Here is a 16,714-nt window from a genome sequence, read left to right as displayed (position 1 = left end):
CACACTGCATAAAGGATAATCTCATCTTCAAACCATGCTCCTACAGCACACTGATTCATGTGTGTACATTCTGTTTGTCACTTTACCAGGCGCTGCTCGTGAATGTAACCAAGGCAGTGGGCGCCTGTGCTACAGATATGAACAACATGGCGTAAGTCTGTCTCCTCCAGCATATCCAACCAGCTAATATGGTCTTGGACATTTAGAGTACAGTTTACACTAGGCAAACAGCCTGATGTGAGGTGTCTCTTAAAATGTCATTAGTGGCTTGCTCACTGTCATTACCGAATTACCTCCAAACACATATTCTTGGCTGTGTATTTATGTCTTATGTTTTGACAAGGGAATGACACCAATTCTAGGATCCAAACACAGTATCATTAACCTGTCATGGGCTGATGCTTAAAGAAATCTATGTTCTTTTAATTTGTAATTACGCAGGTACTTTTCTCTTTCATCCCCAACTTAATGACAGATTTTAAAAGCTTTGTTTATTGTACCTGCTGTGTTAAATACAGTTGTGGTTTAATTCCCGGTGCTTTACTATAGCTTTGTGGTCACCGTCAGGACTTGAGCTGGTCAGACGAACATACCTAAAGCCGTACCCTGTCCAAGACTACATGGCTGGGAAAACACAGTGAACCACAGTCCAGAGCAGTCTTTGTTCTGTGTTCATGTAACCTCACCCTCAATACTGCAGAACATTGTGGAGCTTCCATCTGTGTCTCGTTGCTTTTACGAGGCTGTTATGGACTACAAGACCCTTCTTAATTAGCACTGGACACAAACACAACTCTGAGTTTACATTGTTAGCTGTTAATGCTACCATGTGAGCCTGTTACAATTGTTTGGAGGAAAAAACCAAGGGTTCAATAAAAGTGAAGCATGGCAAAATAAAGCCACTAACTGTGGTAAACTTCACACAAGAGGAGAAGTGTTTGACTCAACATGTTCCCCATGTTTTCTCACGTTATGTATATTTAGGCCAGACCTTGTCGTTTTTCAGCCGGCGGACTTCGCTGTAAACAGAGAGTTCTTATTTCAGCGGCCGCTTGTATGTTGTGTATGTTTTGTGGCCATGGCTTATTTTGAGACATGTGTGTACAGTAGTTTGCAGAGCAATTAACATAACTCACATTTGATTGTTTCCTGCTCTGACCCAACACTGTTTTTCAGATCCCTGTGATTAGACGGTGTTTGGCTTGCTAACAAATATGATGATGAATATGTATGCATGATACCACACAGTTAGCTACAACAGTCCTGTCAGTTAACATGACTTCATCCCACCAACAGAAACTTTGTCTCTAATACCACCTCCTGTTGATCAGCGCAATCATTCTCTCATCATCATTTTCATGCAGGTCATCCATAACTACTGAGAGCCCAAAACAAACACCGATCACTTTCAAGTTTTCCATGAAATACTCGTGTGTTTGTTTTCATTCTCAACCAGTAGGCAGTGTGCGGTTAATGACATAGCACTTCCTCCAGTGAATCCTGTGTAGCTACAAGAGTGAACACACGTTGTTTAATGCCTCCAGGGTTTGTGGTCTCCTCCTCTAATACATCACTGTCAGCTGCGACTTCATTGCTAATCTGTTTCATACCTGCTTCATGGGAAGACAGAGCTGTTTTGGCGGATGATATGACGCTTCACTTTTGTTTTTGGTCCGGATTTAGGAGGCCCTGCAGACTGGGATCTGATGTTATGATCCCTGTAGACTGATTTATGTGCAAACGGAAGACAGATGGCGCAGGGGACGTCCCTGATGAGTGTTCGCTCGTTGCCAGTCACGGAGATACTGTGATTAGGGAGTGTTTAAGTAATTATGACAGCATTCAATGTCGGCCTTGTTGGTGGAAGCACACATGGGGAACACGTTACATGTTATTTATACCAGACAACGGGTGCACTGTGGCGTAATTCTTTGGGTTCCCAGAGCCTGACTGCAGTTTTGACTACAGTCATGTGTACGACATGAAATACAGTTCATGCCTAAGTAAACTTCACTCAGACCCTATGAAATATAGAGCGACCTGTCTCTGGCTCTGTTTGATTTGGAAAGAGGTCCTCTTTTTGGCTCTGGTTGAAAAACAAGCCACCAACATAAAGTGTAAGTTTGTCTCACTTTCTATTTATAAATCCATGTATGAAGCACTATACACAGACGTATGTGCATAAACCTCTGGCCCACGCCACACTGAGCTCTTCGAACGGAGAGTGACTTGAGTGAGCAGACAGTTTCAGGTCTGAGGAGGAACTGAGAGGACCGAAGACAAAGTTCTGATGAAGAGCCAGTGCTGAAATCAATCGATGCTTTGATCCCACTTGGCTGTACTTGTGTTGAACTTGCTGCCGGCCAGGCTGATACAGCCAGAGCTCTGAGAAACAAACAAAATCAAATAAGTTACACTGTTAAATCTTTCAAGCAGAAAATGATGTTTAATGCAAGATCTCAGTGAAATCACAATGTAATACTGTCTTTGCTCTTTCTTATTCTTTCCATGTTCATTCCTTTCTCCTTTTTCCCTTCATCTCTACTTCTCACACTACTCTCTGTCTCTCTCCCTACAGAATCATTGACCAGCTTGATGGAGTCCGCCTGGTGTGGTCCTTATTAAAGAACCCCAGTGCAGATGTTCAGTCCAGTGCTGCCTGGGCCCTTTGTCCATGCATTAAGAATGCAAAGGTACGGCACACTGAAGTTCATTCGTCTTCTGCGCGTGTCCTGTGTGTGCAAGCGAAGCACACCAAAGGCACACAGATTGCCTCTAAATCAAAGAGGTCTGCAGAGTTCGTGTCGTTTCAGAATTAAGGGTTATCCCGCTCACAAAACAGAAGCCTGCTTATATCACCATGCTTGTCTGTAAAGCTCTCCCTCCAACCTGCTGCTGCTGGGAGGTTAGCAGGGGCAGAGCTGTGTCAGAGGGGGCTTACATGAACCTCGGGCTAATGTGAAGCAGAGAGGCCTCCTTGGCACACTGGGATTGGTGAATTGGGAAGCAGGCAGAGAGAAAGACTGTGTAATATCCTGTGGCATGGCTTCTGATTTCCCTGCTGAAAATCTTCCCTCAACATGCTACTAGTTACAGAGACAGACAATCCACACGTAGAACATAGGGTACCTGACAGTTTCTGTGAACCCACTCATCTAATGAAAGCACTGCACAAATGCCTTGGAACTCGCAACATGGCCATGAATACTAAGTATACAATTTTAGATAGAAATATGCATCTAATAAATTTTAAAGGTCCATAAACATGGCACGTTTTATTTAAAGTTCACCACCTGTCACATTTTAAAGTATGTGAAAATAATCTATCATTAATATTTTGTTTGACATGGTTCTGCTGCATTAATAGTAAAAAACAAAACAAATCAAAACAAAACAGAAAAGAAACTCTGGATCTGGCCTCAGCCCCGCCCACCAACACTGCTTGCCGTAGGTTTTGCTTCAGCTTCTCGCTTTTTCCAGAGATGGCATGGCGCTACAACAGAGTATGAAGATGGGTCTGGCTGTGCAAGACTAGCTAGGTTGACTGCTGAAAGAACAGTACGCATCAAGATGGCTAGCATTAGAGGAAACATTGGCGAGATCCAGCCACACGCGTTTGAGCCTTAGTCAAACCCAGAGTCTGATGATGAGTCTGTTGTAGTTAGCATCTTTTATATGTTAATGCTGTTTGTTAGCTTGTAGGCTATCTGGCAGTGGCTGATACAGCATTAGTGGTTGCTAGACATACAGTAATATCTGCTGTGATGAGGCTTTTGGTAGATACTGGAAGGAAGCTCCAGGGTCCGGTTTACATCCAAAAACTGCACACTCTTCCATGTCTGCTGTCAAAAATGTCACTACACAAAGGCAAACTCTGTTCTCTCTCAAGTTCACACACTGATGTTGTGTCAAAGTCTGATCCCCTGCTGATGTGTATTTCCTGTATTAGTCAGCGATTGGCTTTTGTTTTAGCGACATACTTAAAAGAGCACTCCAGTGAAGTTGGCATCCAGAAGTTAGCATCTCCCTTGTTCCCTCGTCAAAAAGCCCATGGGATTCTTCCATTGGATTTTGGATTACTGCAGAAAATAAGCTCTGTGACAAACAAACATTTATGATACTTAAAAGTTTTATTCATCAAGATAATCTTCACAAATGAACACGACTTTTATGGTTTTTGAAGCCTAAATGCACCCACCAGAAGTAAAAAGCTAACATTAAGCTAACGCTACCACCACAACAAAGCCATGCATGATGTCCTGGCATGATGATGTTCTCTAGTCTCATTCAGCCACTTGTTAGCAACTGCATTTTTTAAGACACATAAAAGCCTCAAAATTCATGAATGGGTATTTACTGACGTATTTTATGTTGTAGAACAAAACATGAAAGTCTCTTAAGCCTGTGTTACCTACAGACCTTATTTCAGGTGCCTAACCGAATACCCACTGACTTCAAGATGAGGGAACAGGGAGGGAAAAAGTGCTAACTTAATTACGGGTTTTAGGAATTAATCCTGAGGCACTTTATCTAGCTTGACCGGTGTACGTTTGAATTTTTAAAGTGCACAGACTTTGCTCCCTTCAGTAGTGGAAGGTGAAAACACCTCTCAAGGGATAATCTTTGTGCAGATACAAGTCTATATTGTCAGTGTCAGACATTTAAGGGGACATAAACATCAGAAAAACACATCTTTTAGTGGAGGGGGACATAAAGAAAATATTTTACACATCTAAGTCCACCTGTAGGTGTTGGTCAGTACGACTACATATGTGAAAAATAATGTGTTACGTCTCCTGTGGCTCCAGAGGGAGCTGTGTGAAGTCTCATAAATCTCCTCATGTCACTTGAGTCAGTGTTGGCCAGGCCCGAAGCCTAGTTTGAAAATGACAAACAATCTATGGGTGTGGAGTGAGATTACCAGACCTCTGTAGCCTGCTCCTCATCTCTGTTGGAGGCTAGTGGCTCGAGTCTGCATTGGCCACAAGTAGCACAACACAGCTGAATCACAGACCGAGCTGTTTGTGGTCGAGTTTTGACAAAGAAGACGAATGCGTGGAATAAGAAAAAAGATATCTCTGGTTTTGCTGCATCGATTTTGATACATTTTTCAAACAGTCCATCTTGATTCAGACAAAGTTATGCAATACTGAATTAGTGGAGTACTGTTTTAAACGTTCGGAGCCCCTTTGTGCCATCGTCACAGTCCTTTAGCTGCGTCCTAAACAACAGCGTTGTCAGTCAACTCTAATTTCAGTTACACATCAGCAGGTCTTTGATCCTCTGAGCACTTGTATCACTTCCAACTACAAACGTAATGTTGTTCTATTAGATTATCGCTGTGATTAAGGTAAACAGCTTGTCAGTGGGACAATCTGGTTAAGTTTAAACAGATATATTGGGCCCAGACAGGTGTCTTGGGGGTGAAGCCCTTTTCTTTTTTCTGGTTGGAATTTCTCTGGCCCAGAAGTGTAGCGAAAATGATGCATGGCAACCATATGGAGGGAGAGAGGGGGGCCTGTGGACCCACTATTGAGCGCTAACAAAGTTTGACAATGTTTGTCTGGACGTCAGTGTGCCAATTTTGAGGGAAATTCATGAACATGCTTTTTGGGTGATTTTCTTGGGACAGGGGCAATGACAAGAGCTAAATAGTGCTCTCGGCCCATCGGGCTGAGGAACCTGATACAGCTGCTTCGGTGCAGTCGTTATTTAGATAAAAACCCCATGTGGTTTGTGTTAGCAGTTCCATAGTGGATTTATGAGAGAGCCGTGGTATAAATGCATCTGCTGGATGCTCTATACAGTACTGCTGCCCCTCCACAGACACAGACAGACGCTGTGCTCTTAAACTCACTTAGTACCGTACAAGTACTATAAAGACTTAGCAGTGAATCATTCAATTATCTTTTTTCTCCAATCAAGGAAGTAGAACCCTCCCAGTCACACGTAATGGGGTGTATCATTAATTCGCCTGGACGCAGACGCACATTTAGATGCTTGATTTATTTTTCCCTTACATTATAGCCATGTATGTTATAGAAGCCTGATTGCTCCAGAGACGGGGTCAGGGCACGCTTCTGCCAGTCTGAGCTTGGCTTGCTCCCCTCAGCTCGAGATCACGCACAGCAGATAATGTGTTTTCTATTTCATTTCATCCAGGGTAAGAGGAGGGGAGAGAGAGAGAGGATAGCAAGAGAGGCCTTTCCGTGTTCAGCCTCATAATGTTGCGGTTTTCAGATCTGGGGGCCCGTCCAGGCCATGAAAGAGATTCGGGCTAGTCTATCGCAGCTGGTGGCTTGAGAGAGCTTCCTCTGTCGCAGGGACTCCCGGCCAGCCGTCATCAGTATTCCTGAGGAAGGGCTTCCTGTGTGTCGGGGGGTCAGCTCCTGGCCCCGGCACCCCTCCCTCCCTACCCTGCACTGCACACATGGCTCATCCTCTGGCACGGCATCACAGGACCCATACACCGCATTCTGGCCTGATCTCAGCTGTGAGCTCTCTGTTAAAGAGGAGAACACAACAGAGCATCCAGCTCTCCCAAAGTAGCTGTTCACTAAAACTGTAAATCAGCTTCTGCTTTTGTCACTGCCGAATTTGATGAAATCCCTTAATTTATGGAATGAGGAACAACCATACAGTGCCCATAATAAATCCTCTCTGGACATGTAGATTGATGTCGAAACAGACTCAAATTAAGCGTGCTTTGTGATCTGCATCTAGTCGTCCATAATTGTATGCTTATGGGAAAATTTCTGTTCTATTTTCAAAGCACTGAACATTACAGACGCGGCCACCTTGATGTATTCTCCCGCGGCTGGCGATATGGTGCGTTGTGATTTTAAACAGCAGCCTGATGTGCCAAGCCATACTGAAGCAAGCGTCTCTGCCAGCCCTTCCGCTGTGGTTCTCTCAGCACTCCCTACCAGCCTGTTGGTTTGGTAGGCATTGCCCCATAAGTGGCTGGGAGTCCTGTGGTACCAGCTGGTGCCATGAACTGAAACCATGAAGCCTTGAGTCTACGCTGTGTGTCAGTCTGAGGCAGACGTCTTAAATGTCGCCTCTAAGCTCTAAATTCTATGTGTCATCTTCATTATGACAAGTGAGGGTGAGAGGAGGAGAGGCTGACAAAGATGTCAAACTTATTGCTTGTTCGCCCAGAACCACAACAGGGTGTTGTTAGTGTTGAAGGCATCTGTTTTACACAGATAAAGATAGCTGTACTGGTTAGTTTGCACTGATGGGACTTTGATTGTTGCCTGATGAGAATACTTTGTTTGTACTTATTTAGTGCCCTTTGTTTTGTCTGCTTCGCTCACATGCCACTGTCTGCCTCTCCTCTTTCCTTTCCTCCTCATTACCCTACCTCCCTCTTCATCATCCTCCTTGTTCATTTTGACAGAGCACCAGCTAATAACAGACTCTTTGACTATAGGATGCAGGGGAAATGGTGCGCTCCCTTGTCGGTGGATTGGAACTGATTGTTAATTTGCTGAAGTCAACAAACAACGAGGTGCTGGCAAGCATTTGCGCCGCCATCGCCAAAATAGCCAAAGACAAGGAGAACCTGGCAGTGCTTACTGATCACGGGGTAGTCCCACTGCTGGCCAAGTTGACTAACACAGTAAGTACACCTCACTGCTGGAGACAAACAAGGTTTTACTATTCAACAGCACTCCAGTTACTGTCAATATACAAATAACTGTCTTTACAATGGATTTTAGTTGGCCTTTTCTTACTCCGTGCAGCATAAACCCAGCTAATGAGAAGAACATTTTAGATTTTGCCAAGAGTCTCTTGCAGAGCTGCAGCAGAGCTTGTTATTCTCTGCATTGTACAGACAGGCCTCTGGGGATCAATAGCATCCTGTTCTCCTCTCCACAGACTGATGACAGGCTCCGTCGCCACCTGGCTGAGGCCATTGGCCACTGCTGCATGTGGGGCAGCAACAGGGCATCCTTCGGTGATGCTGGAGCCGTGGCCCCCTTGGTGCGTTACCTCAAGTCAAAAGACAAGGCGGTCCACCAGAGCACAGCCATGGCCCTGTACCAGCTGTCCAAGGACCCCAACAATTGCATCACCATGCATGAGAAAGGGGTGGTCAAGGTCAGTTGTCGTGTTGTTGAAGCCGGATTTATAACTCCTTACTGCTGCTTTTTTGTAGTTAATTTACAAAGTAGTCATTTCTCTAGTTTATTTGGTGCTTTTGAGACTAAATCTGGCATAATTACATTGAGGAAAATGTGCTCTGGCCTCCCATCACCCTTGTTTTAGCGATGTGTGAAAAACACTGAGTAATAAACTTTGAAAAGCTGTGACTATTTTCAGAGCCTTTGACCGATGGAGCAGAAACAAAGTGGGTTTTATTCGGCGGCGGAAACATGACTCCACTTTCTAGCCGTCATGGGAATTCAGAAAAGCAAACAGCTCAGTGTGTGCGCAGTGCCATTTCTCCGGTAGACCCTAGATGCCATTACAGCACAAGTCAAAGGGCTGTAGCTGGGGGTAACTGTTGCTAAGGGCTGTTCCTGGACATCAGGGTAGAATGCAGCAGCGATATGGTTCAGGCCAAAGAGTGGGGTCAGAGCTGTTCAAGGCTAAAAAAGAACAATGTTTTTCCCCCCCCCCGACTCTGTAAAGCTACATCCGCCAGCTTTCTTCATCATTGCAGTTGTGTAGCACTGTTCCAAAAAGAAACAAGCATTGTTTTGTCTAACGTTTGAGCCTGTCGGGCTGTTTCCATGCTCAGCTCCAGAGACTGTTTATGTTTGTCTCTGACAGCGATGTAGAGATTTTATGTTGAGATTACACTGTAATTGATGTCTTGTCACAGATGATCATGTACCCATATTTCAGCATTTCGGGAAAACATTGCTATCTTATTCTCTAACTCAATCACAGACAGACTTTCACATGAGAAATCTTTTTGTGGCCACAGTGAGTTTAAATCCTTTTTCCCCCCCTAAATAACAACTGCGATATAAATTATGAAGTGGTTCTGCCATTGCAGCCAGATATTTTTTTCCCATGTTCATTAAATGGTGTACTTTAGCTTGATCTGCTGTTACAGCGCATGTGGTTCAACACGAGCCATAATTGGTAGCTGGACTGAACATTGGGTGTTCCGAAAGAGTTATGTCCAATTTGCAAAAGTCGTTAAGCTGAATGCTTTTTGTAGTTTGAGCCACGACAAAAACTGGACATGCCCTCTTTCTTTGCTCTGTGTGTGTGTGACTATATTTGACATTGCAGTGTGTGTGTATGGGCATGAGCATGTGTGCAAATGCAAGACATACCACCCTTTTTAATCTGTCTCTGTGTTTGCCCTTATTAATGTACCAGTTAAGAGTTGCAACACTACTCCATAATGTATTTTTGGACTTTTAAAGAGCTTAATTACCAAAGGCCACGTAACTGCACCAGCGTTGCATTTGTTCTTAATCTCAGAAGTGGAAACACAACACAGGCAGCCTCATTGTTCAGTCTGGTGAGGTCTCAGCCAGTCTGGGAGGGAGGCTGATACTTACCTGCCTGACCCCTGAGGAAACATTACAGTGTGAGAGCTTGTCAATCTCCTCGATTCAGCGTGCACCGTACTGCTGCGCTTCATGATATACAGGCAGCTGGTAGAGAGAACGTGTTAAAACAATATCCCCAATAGTTCGGGATAGGTTGGAGAAGGTTTATCGAGGATTGATACAGCGCCCTGTGTCTAATTTACGGCCCCGTGTAAAACTCTGGACGGCCTCTCGTATTATTGCAACCGTATTTCAAAGAGCTTTTCTGTGCCACTGAGAAGCTCTCAAAACATGCGCGTGTAGTATATGATTTCGAACAAGCGCAGGTCTCTCTCACTCCAAAGTTGGTTTAGAAAGTAACTTTCCTCTCTAGCACACTTAATGGTGTATGGCCCAGTCCCTTAACATTCACAGGGGAAATCAAGCATTGAAAAGAAAGTACTTTACACTGGAAAACACATTAGTGACCGGTCTTAGTCTTTTTATTCTACCATCCAAAGCCTTCAAATTTGGTCCAGAGTCAATTAAATTATTTAGTGTAAATGCTATGTGTATTAAACCTCTTTAAATAAAACATTTTCATTTGTTTTGGACTCAACCTGCCGTCATTCACAAGTTCTTTTGTTGCCTAAAAAACATATTTTCCTGCCGGCGTCTCAGATCGGACCTTGTTTGAGAAAAGGACTTCAGGTGCTCGCTCTCACAGGAAACACATACCAGGGAAAAGAAAGTTTCAGCCTGAGAGATGAATCACCCTCGCCGTTTGATTTGACATCCACTCTTGGTATCTCGCAGTTTTATACGGATGTGCTTCATTTTGTGTCATGTACAAAATCAACATGCCTGCTCCCCGCGCTTTACATCGCTTCCAAAAGGACTGGGGATTGTTTGCTGAAACCATAAATCCTTGTAGACAGCTTCAGCCAGCTATTTGTATTATAGAGGCTCTTTCATAAGAAAAGCTTTGTGAAGTAAATTGATGAAAATTACAAAATGCGGATGGTAATTATTGGTAATTTTCAACTGAAGGCATTCCAGAGCATAGTTCGCCAGGTCCTGGTATGTATTTTAGGCTTTTACTAATGTAAATGAGAAAAACGTTTGCACTTTTGTTGCCATGAGCACACTCCTGCCCCGGCACGGTTAGTGTTTGTTTTGCTTCTCTGCCTGTCTTACACGGTCAGACTTCTGGAGGGAAAGTGCACGGTAAGGCTGTGGGGAGGCCAAAATTACACCAAATGTGAGGGAAGGAATGAGAACCAAGCCGAGCATCACAGGTTTACTTCTACAGTTTCCTGTTGGTTTGTGTGAAACATGACTTCAGGTTGTGGGTGTGGTGAGCAGATGATACAGGCGCTGTGTGCTGCCTGCTCTGTTATGACTACCATGTTTTTGACATCCATGGTGTGTAATGTTTTAGAGCCTTTGACTTAATTCCCTCTCCCTCACGCCTGCAGCAGAAATGCCAAGCAGTGTTCTTCAGGTTGCAAAGGCTTAAAGTTCAGACTGAAACTTTCCCCTTAAAGTCACTGATTTGAAAGCAGCCCTCCCTCCTTTTCCTCTTCCTCTTTAGAGACACAGAAAAAGCAGCTTAACAGTCTCTGGCTCACTGGAGGCTGCAGGGAATGTTGTTTACCTTGACTTCCCTCACTAACTTCCCCTCAGCCCAGCTGAACACTGCTGTCTGTTTGTGCTGTTTGCCTCCACGGTGGAGTCTAAAACATGGGAATGCTGGGATAGAGGGGGGGTTGATGGAGCCATAATGGCTGTCAGACCTGGCGCAGGGGAATTTAAAGCAGAACTCCTGCGGGCAGACGCGGTCCAACAGAGCGCACTTAACACCGTGACACCTCCATGTGCGATAAGGTGTGTGTGTGAACACGCTCCCCCACTCCTCAGCCAGTGGGGAGCGTGTTCCCCAGCTCCCTTCTTGGAGGTCAGGACTCAGTGGAGCTCTCTGAAGTGCAAAAACCTCAAAAACTCTCGATTCAGTTTTCAAACGAGGGGCAAGTGTTCTTGTTACCGCAGTCAGGCAATATCTAACAAGTGGCGTATTATATTCCTGGAGATCCCAGCTGGGAGGGAAAGAGCAAGCTAGAGCAAAAGGCAGCAAAGAGAGCCACGCTTATCTTAGCCTAGCTGTGCGCTTCGGGAGACCTTATTTGGCGACGTCTGAATAACATGCTATGAGGTTGGCAAAAGCGCTGCCTCTGGCACTTCTCAGGCATCCTCTCTTTTCACAAAAGTGACTTGTTTAGTGAGCTGCATGTTTTCTGGAGCCTGTGGATGTAAGTTTGCTTTCAGAGGTGTTTTGGATGCTATTTAAAAATCATATAAAACCTGCGGGCAAATGTTTTACACATACTCCTCGACACTGGTGCATTGAGAGGAGCTGACATCTTGGACTGCTGTGGGCCTTTTTTTCTCCACAAAATTATGTGATTATAATCAGGAGGAAGGATATTATTTTCTCAGTTTTGCGCTGTAGGTTCACAGCCCTTCGTGCTCATACACACAAGCTGGCTCACCTCATCTTTCATCTGTTTTCTTTTCACTGTTTATCTTTGTGCTGAAAATCCTGGGAATGTCTTCTCCCTGCTTCTTTGGCTGTTTGCTGACTTTAAGTTTGCATGTAACATGGAGAGAGGTCAGGGTCAGCTCTGCTCTGACATGCATTATGAAGACGATGAGAGCAAAACAGTCTCAAGGTTGCCCTCAGCACTGATCAGCTGGACAGAGATTAGGCAAAGTCTGCACACAAAATATTATTCAGGGTTCAACGTGAATGTTGAATGTCACTTGCCCGGTCAGGCATGTGGGTCAAAAAATCTACTTGCACAAAGTCAATATTTATGCACTCCTATACAAAGTGTTTCATTTATTGGCAGTTATCAACAACTAAAGTTAATTGTCATGAAAAATGAGCCAGTTTTATCTGCCTTGCTCTCAAACTTGCAGCAAACTGCTAAATATATTGTCAGGTTATCGCCCACACCCTCTCAGACACGCAACTAAACTCCTGTTTCCAGGATAATTGAAATGCTTGCTTGCACTTCAGCTCACAAGCTTTGTCTTTACCCACTACCGTTTTCTCATGAGTGCCCAATCAGTACTGTGCACATGTGCAACTCTCAACAGAGACGAGAAAAAACTATGTGTTTAATTCAGTTTTACTTGCCAGATTTACAAGCCCGACGTGGCGTTTTACTTGCCCTGGACAATCAGGCAATCCTTATTGTTGAACGTCTTTACTGAAGATGATTTTTCAAGCTGTGAGTGACATTTCATTTGTGTGTATCCGACAAAGGAATCCCATCACTTCCTATGTTGACATGTGGAGCCAGTGCTGAACAGGATAGAGGAGTTTTGAGTAAGAGGGAGAGAAACTGAGAAAGTGGAGTTAAGCCAGAAGCTTTTAGAATCATTCTGCTGCCTTTAACTAAATGTGAATCAGTGGCTGGATGAAGGTTTTAAAGGGGCTTAGCTCTTGGATCATTTCCTTTGACAGTGACAGTCTAGATATTGTCCTCTGTGTTGCGCAGGGATGTGACATTGCCACGCTGAAACCACGGAGACAATCCCGATGTTCTTCAAACACCACTTGTAAGCCTGCTGCAGCGTGATCTTTGTTAAAGAAATCTTTTTCAAAATCCCTTTTCATGCAGTGGCGAACAAGGCCTTGATATATGGGGCTTAAAAGTGCCTCAGACGTCTCAGCAGTTAGCGTATTTATCAAAGCGTCATTATGTTTAGGAGCAGGGAGTCCTTAAGTGCTTAGTTGAGGGATGTAATGTTGCCGTTGGTTCATTATGGATGTAAACAAGACGATCCGAAATAATTGCAAGTGTGGCTTAGAAAACCTCAGTGGCACACCATTGTGATTTTACCAAGGAGCACACATTGAACAAATTTAGATTCGTCCGTTGCACCAGAGTATTTATGCTTACATTTACTTTTATTTTGACTCAACCCCACAGCCGCCCACAAACATAATGTAGTGATTTTGTTGAAGATAAAACAGGAAAAAAAAAGCTCACCCCTCCAAAACACATGCCACTCAGTGGTATTTCATGTATCCAGCGTTTTCCTTTTTGCTTATTTCTGCATAATAAGAGACGAGAAATCTTTTAAACGTTCAGTTTTATGTAACCAAAAAATAAACTTCCAAAGCTAGAGATTTCTGGAGGGCGCAAAACCTTGTTCTGCAATAAGATCTAACGAGATCCATTACACAAGCCACTAATAGTCGGATATAATCTGACCTTTGGAGCGGCGGAAAGGCTGTCAAGTGGTGCGGTTCATGCTCAGGTTTTTAATGTCGAGCCTGCCCCTGCACGACTTTCATCTGAACAAACTTACAGAAGCATGTGTGCTCGCAGCTGTAACCCCTTTGCTGAGGCATGGTTTGGAAGGGTAAAGTGGGACACACACACACACACACACACACCCTGAATACACACACACAGAGGGACACGTGCAGCTTTATCCCCACACAGTCACCATATATCTTTGCAGGCCATGCTGGAGGTAGTGTGCTGTAGGGATGTAAACACTAGTTTCACAATACGATATTCTATCGATTTTATTGGACAATGATACAATATTTATCAATATCACAAAGTCTGCCACAGTATGATTTTGATTCCATTCAAATCAGAGGCCTGTGATCGATATGAGATGATATCATCTGCCCATTTAACATCGATTACAGAAGAACCTTCCACCCTTTTCTTTTTTGCTTTTGGCCATAAAAGATAAAAACAACACATAAATAATTGTAACCGGTTAAGTGTGGTAAAGTCTACTTTAAATTCACCGCACCAAGACACATAAAACAGCACATGGGGTAAGTAAGCCTTCAGGGCTTTCTGTCATAAAGTCCTTTCTGGAAGAAGTTTTTCATTTCAACCCAAACTCTGATCCTTTTCCCAAAACTTCAGGACTGTGTGGCTCAAAACCCTGAAGGCAAAGTTCTCCCAACAGCCATAAAACATGGACTAACAACAAGATCTTTTGACAGAAGTATCAAATTCAGCTAAATAATTACTGTCAAAGATCATAGACAAGTTAATTATTTCTTGATAGTCACCCATTATTAGTTTAATAAGCACTTATACATTGCATAAATTATCCTAGCAGCTAGCAGACTTTTCCTCCACTCATAGCTCAACAAATTCTATGTATAGTTAAGACTTTTTCTTACTCACTGTTGGTTTAAGTCACTGCATCTCCTGACAGAACAGCACGGTTGAATTTAAGCCTGCATGCGCCCTTTTTTCATTTGTCATGCCTAAAATTGTTGCTACAGAGCAGCTAATATTGCTGTAGCCACAAGTTAGCAGAGTGCGATGACCGGCCAGGCAGGTACGTAATGTTTCCTGAGTACTTTATCTCAATACTGTTTTGTTGACACGTGGCATGTGTTTGTCTGTTGACCCGTATTTTCTCAGAAATCCAAAATATTTCCACACTGTTGATTTATTCTGGAGTAAATAACATGTTCATCGTCTTTGTCTTGGCGGCTTGACATTATCTGCCTCTTGCTGTTTGACAGTGATGCAGAATTTCAAAATAAAGGCGTATCCTAAAGATGATGATATGGATCAGTGTTTTCAATTTGCATTGATGATATTAGATTGTTGATCATTGAATCAATATGTCAGTCAAGATTGATGGATCTTTAACTGTTGCTGACATGACAGTATGCAACCTGTTTGAGCACCTGTGGATGTTGAGTGTAAGTTCCTGCTGCCGACTGTAACCTCTGACCTTTGTACTCCCACAGCCCCTCATCCACATCATGGGCTCTGATGATGAGATGCTCCAGGAAGCTGCTGCTGGCTGTGTGCGCAACATCCGACTACTGGCCCTGGCTAACAGGAAGGCCCTGTTATTTTATTGATAGTCAATGATCACAGCATGCAAAAATCTACCTGAGCATCTGTGTTATTGGACACTGGCTTTAAGGTTTGTTTCAATATGTGTTTGAAAACAGCTTCAAATAATATGTATGAGAAAAGTGTTACAAATTTAAACACCACAAGTGTTTTTAATATGTTGTATCAAATGATCTGAGAAAAGGTTTTAAATAAAATGCTTTATCTTGACTGATGAGTGTATTTATTTGCGTTCCTGCTTCCGTTCTTGCGGCGAACTTTTATCCCAAGCTCCGGATTTCCATCAGCTACCTCATCACGAGTTCATACAAACATTTTAGGAAGCCCTCTTCTCACTCTCTGACTGCGATGATAAAAAATAAACGCTCCCTCTTTGCGTTTGATCCCACGCCAAATACCCCATACGTCGTTCAGCGTGAAACACTCCGCGTCCTCTGCAGTAACATTCCTTAAGTAATCCGCACGAGACCACAATATCTAAACAAGACCCACATCTGCCTGGGTTGCTCAACCTCCTCTTATACAGTCTGTACACAGTGAGACGTTTAGACAAACAGAATAAGTTGCTGTTGGAGGAACACGGGGAGTCTGCACAAATGTTCTGTGTAAATACCACATGAGAAAATAAATACATAAATTCAAGCTGTTATCATAAGTGGAAAAGAAATATCTGTAACAATTAGGAGCACAATAGTGTGTCCTGTCTCCAGCACAGATATTATGTAGAAGAGTGAACTTAAATCAAGATTTTCCACATTACTCACAGTTTATTTCAGATTTTGTAGGGGTATTTATTATAAAAATAAAATATATTTTACAAACAAGCTCATTATTTTTGTCTGTGAAAACAAAAAGTGTGGATATTTTGCCAGTTGGGATCATCTCTGTACCGGAGCACTTACATGGCATTTAGTCAGCACCAACTATAAAACAATCTAATGATGGATTTTTGGGAAAATGCAACAAATTGCTCCGCTTTTTCCCCAAAGCAATTTTGTTTTGTTTTTTGCTGTATATCTTTTTTAAAAGGCTTTGTCCCTTATTATGACCCTGTCTTTTTCCATGCCGTACATATTTAGATGATGCAATAGTAATTTGATGTGTGTGTGTCTGTGTTTGTGCACCTCATAGCAGCTGATCCGAGCTCATCTGATTCTTTTGTCTTCTGTTCTTGTTTATTATAAACAGGCCATGTCAGGCTTGACAGCGTCTTGCACAGCAGGTTTCAGTAAAATACTGTTGGCCCCTCGCATGTCTGTCAGCCTCTCTTTCTCTCTGATCCCACTGTCCTGGTCCCAG

At 43.3% G+C, this 16,714-nt stretch overlaps 1 protein-coding gene across 1 annotated transcript in view; it reads left to right on the top strand.

Annotated features, from left to right (window-relative positions):
- odad2 (outer dynein arm docking complex subunit 2) overlaps positions 1 to 15,542 on the top strand; it is a 56,512-nt gene extending 40,970 nt beyond the window's left edge. The window contains exons 17-21 of the mRNA XM_050057009.1: positions 90 to 151; positions 2,579 to 2,693; positions 7,436 to 7,624; positions 7,885 to 8,106; positions 15,304 to 15,542. Coding sequence (XP_049912966.1) covers positions 90 to 151; positions 2,579 to 2,693; positions 7,436 to 7,624; positions 7,885 to 8,106; positions 15,304 to 15,420 — 705 coding nt within the window. The 3' untranslated portion in view covers positions 15,421 to 15,542. The remainder of the gene's footprint in view (positions 1 to 89; positions 152 to 2,578; positions 2,694 to 7,435; positions 7,625 to 7,884; positions 8,107 to 15,303) is intronic.
- The last annotated feature ends 1,172 nt before the right edge of the window (positions 15,543 to 16,714 follow it).

This window comes from Epinephelus moara, chromosome 11, assembly GCF_006386435.1.
Source record: "Epinephelus moara isolate mb chromosome 11, YSFRI_EMoa_1.0, whole genome shotgun sequence".
NCBI classification, from domain to species: Eukaryota; Metazoa; Chordata; class Actinopteri; order Perciformes; family Serranidae; genus Epinephelus; species Epinephelus moara.
The sequence above is the reverse complement of the archived record's forward strand: the minus strand, read 5'-3'. Positions and strand labels throughout refer to the sequence as shown.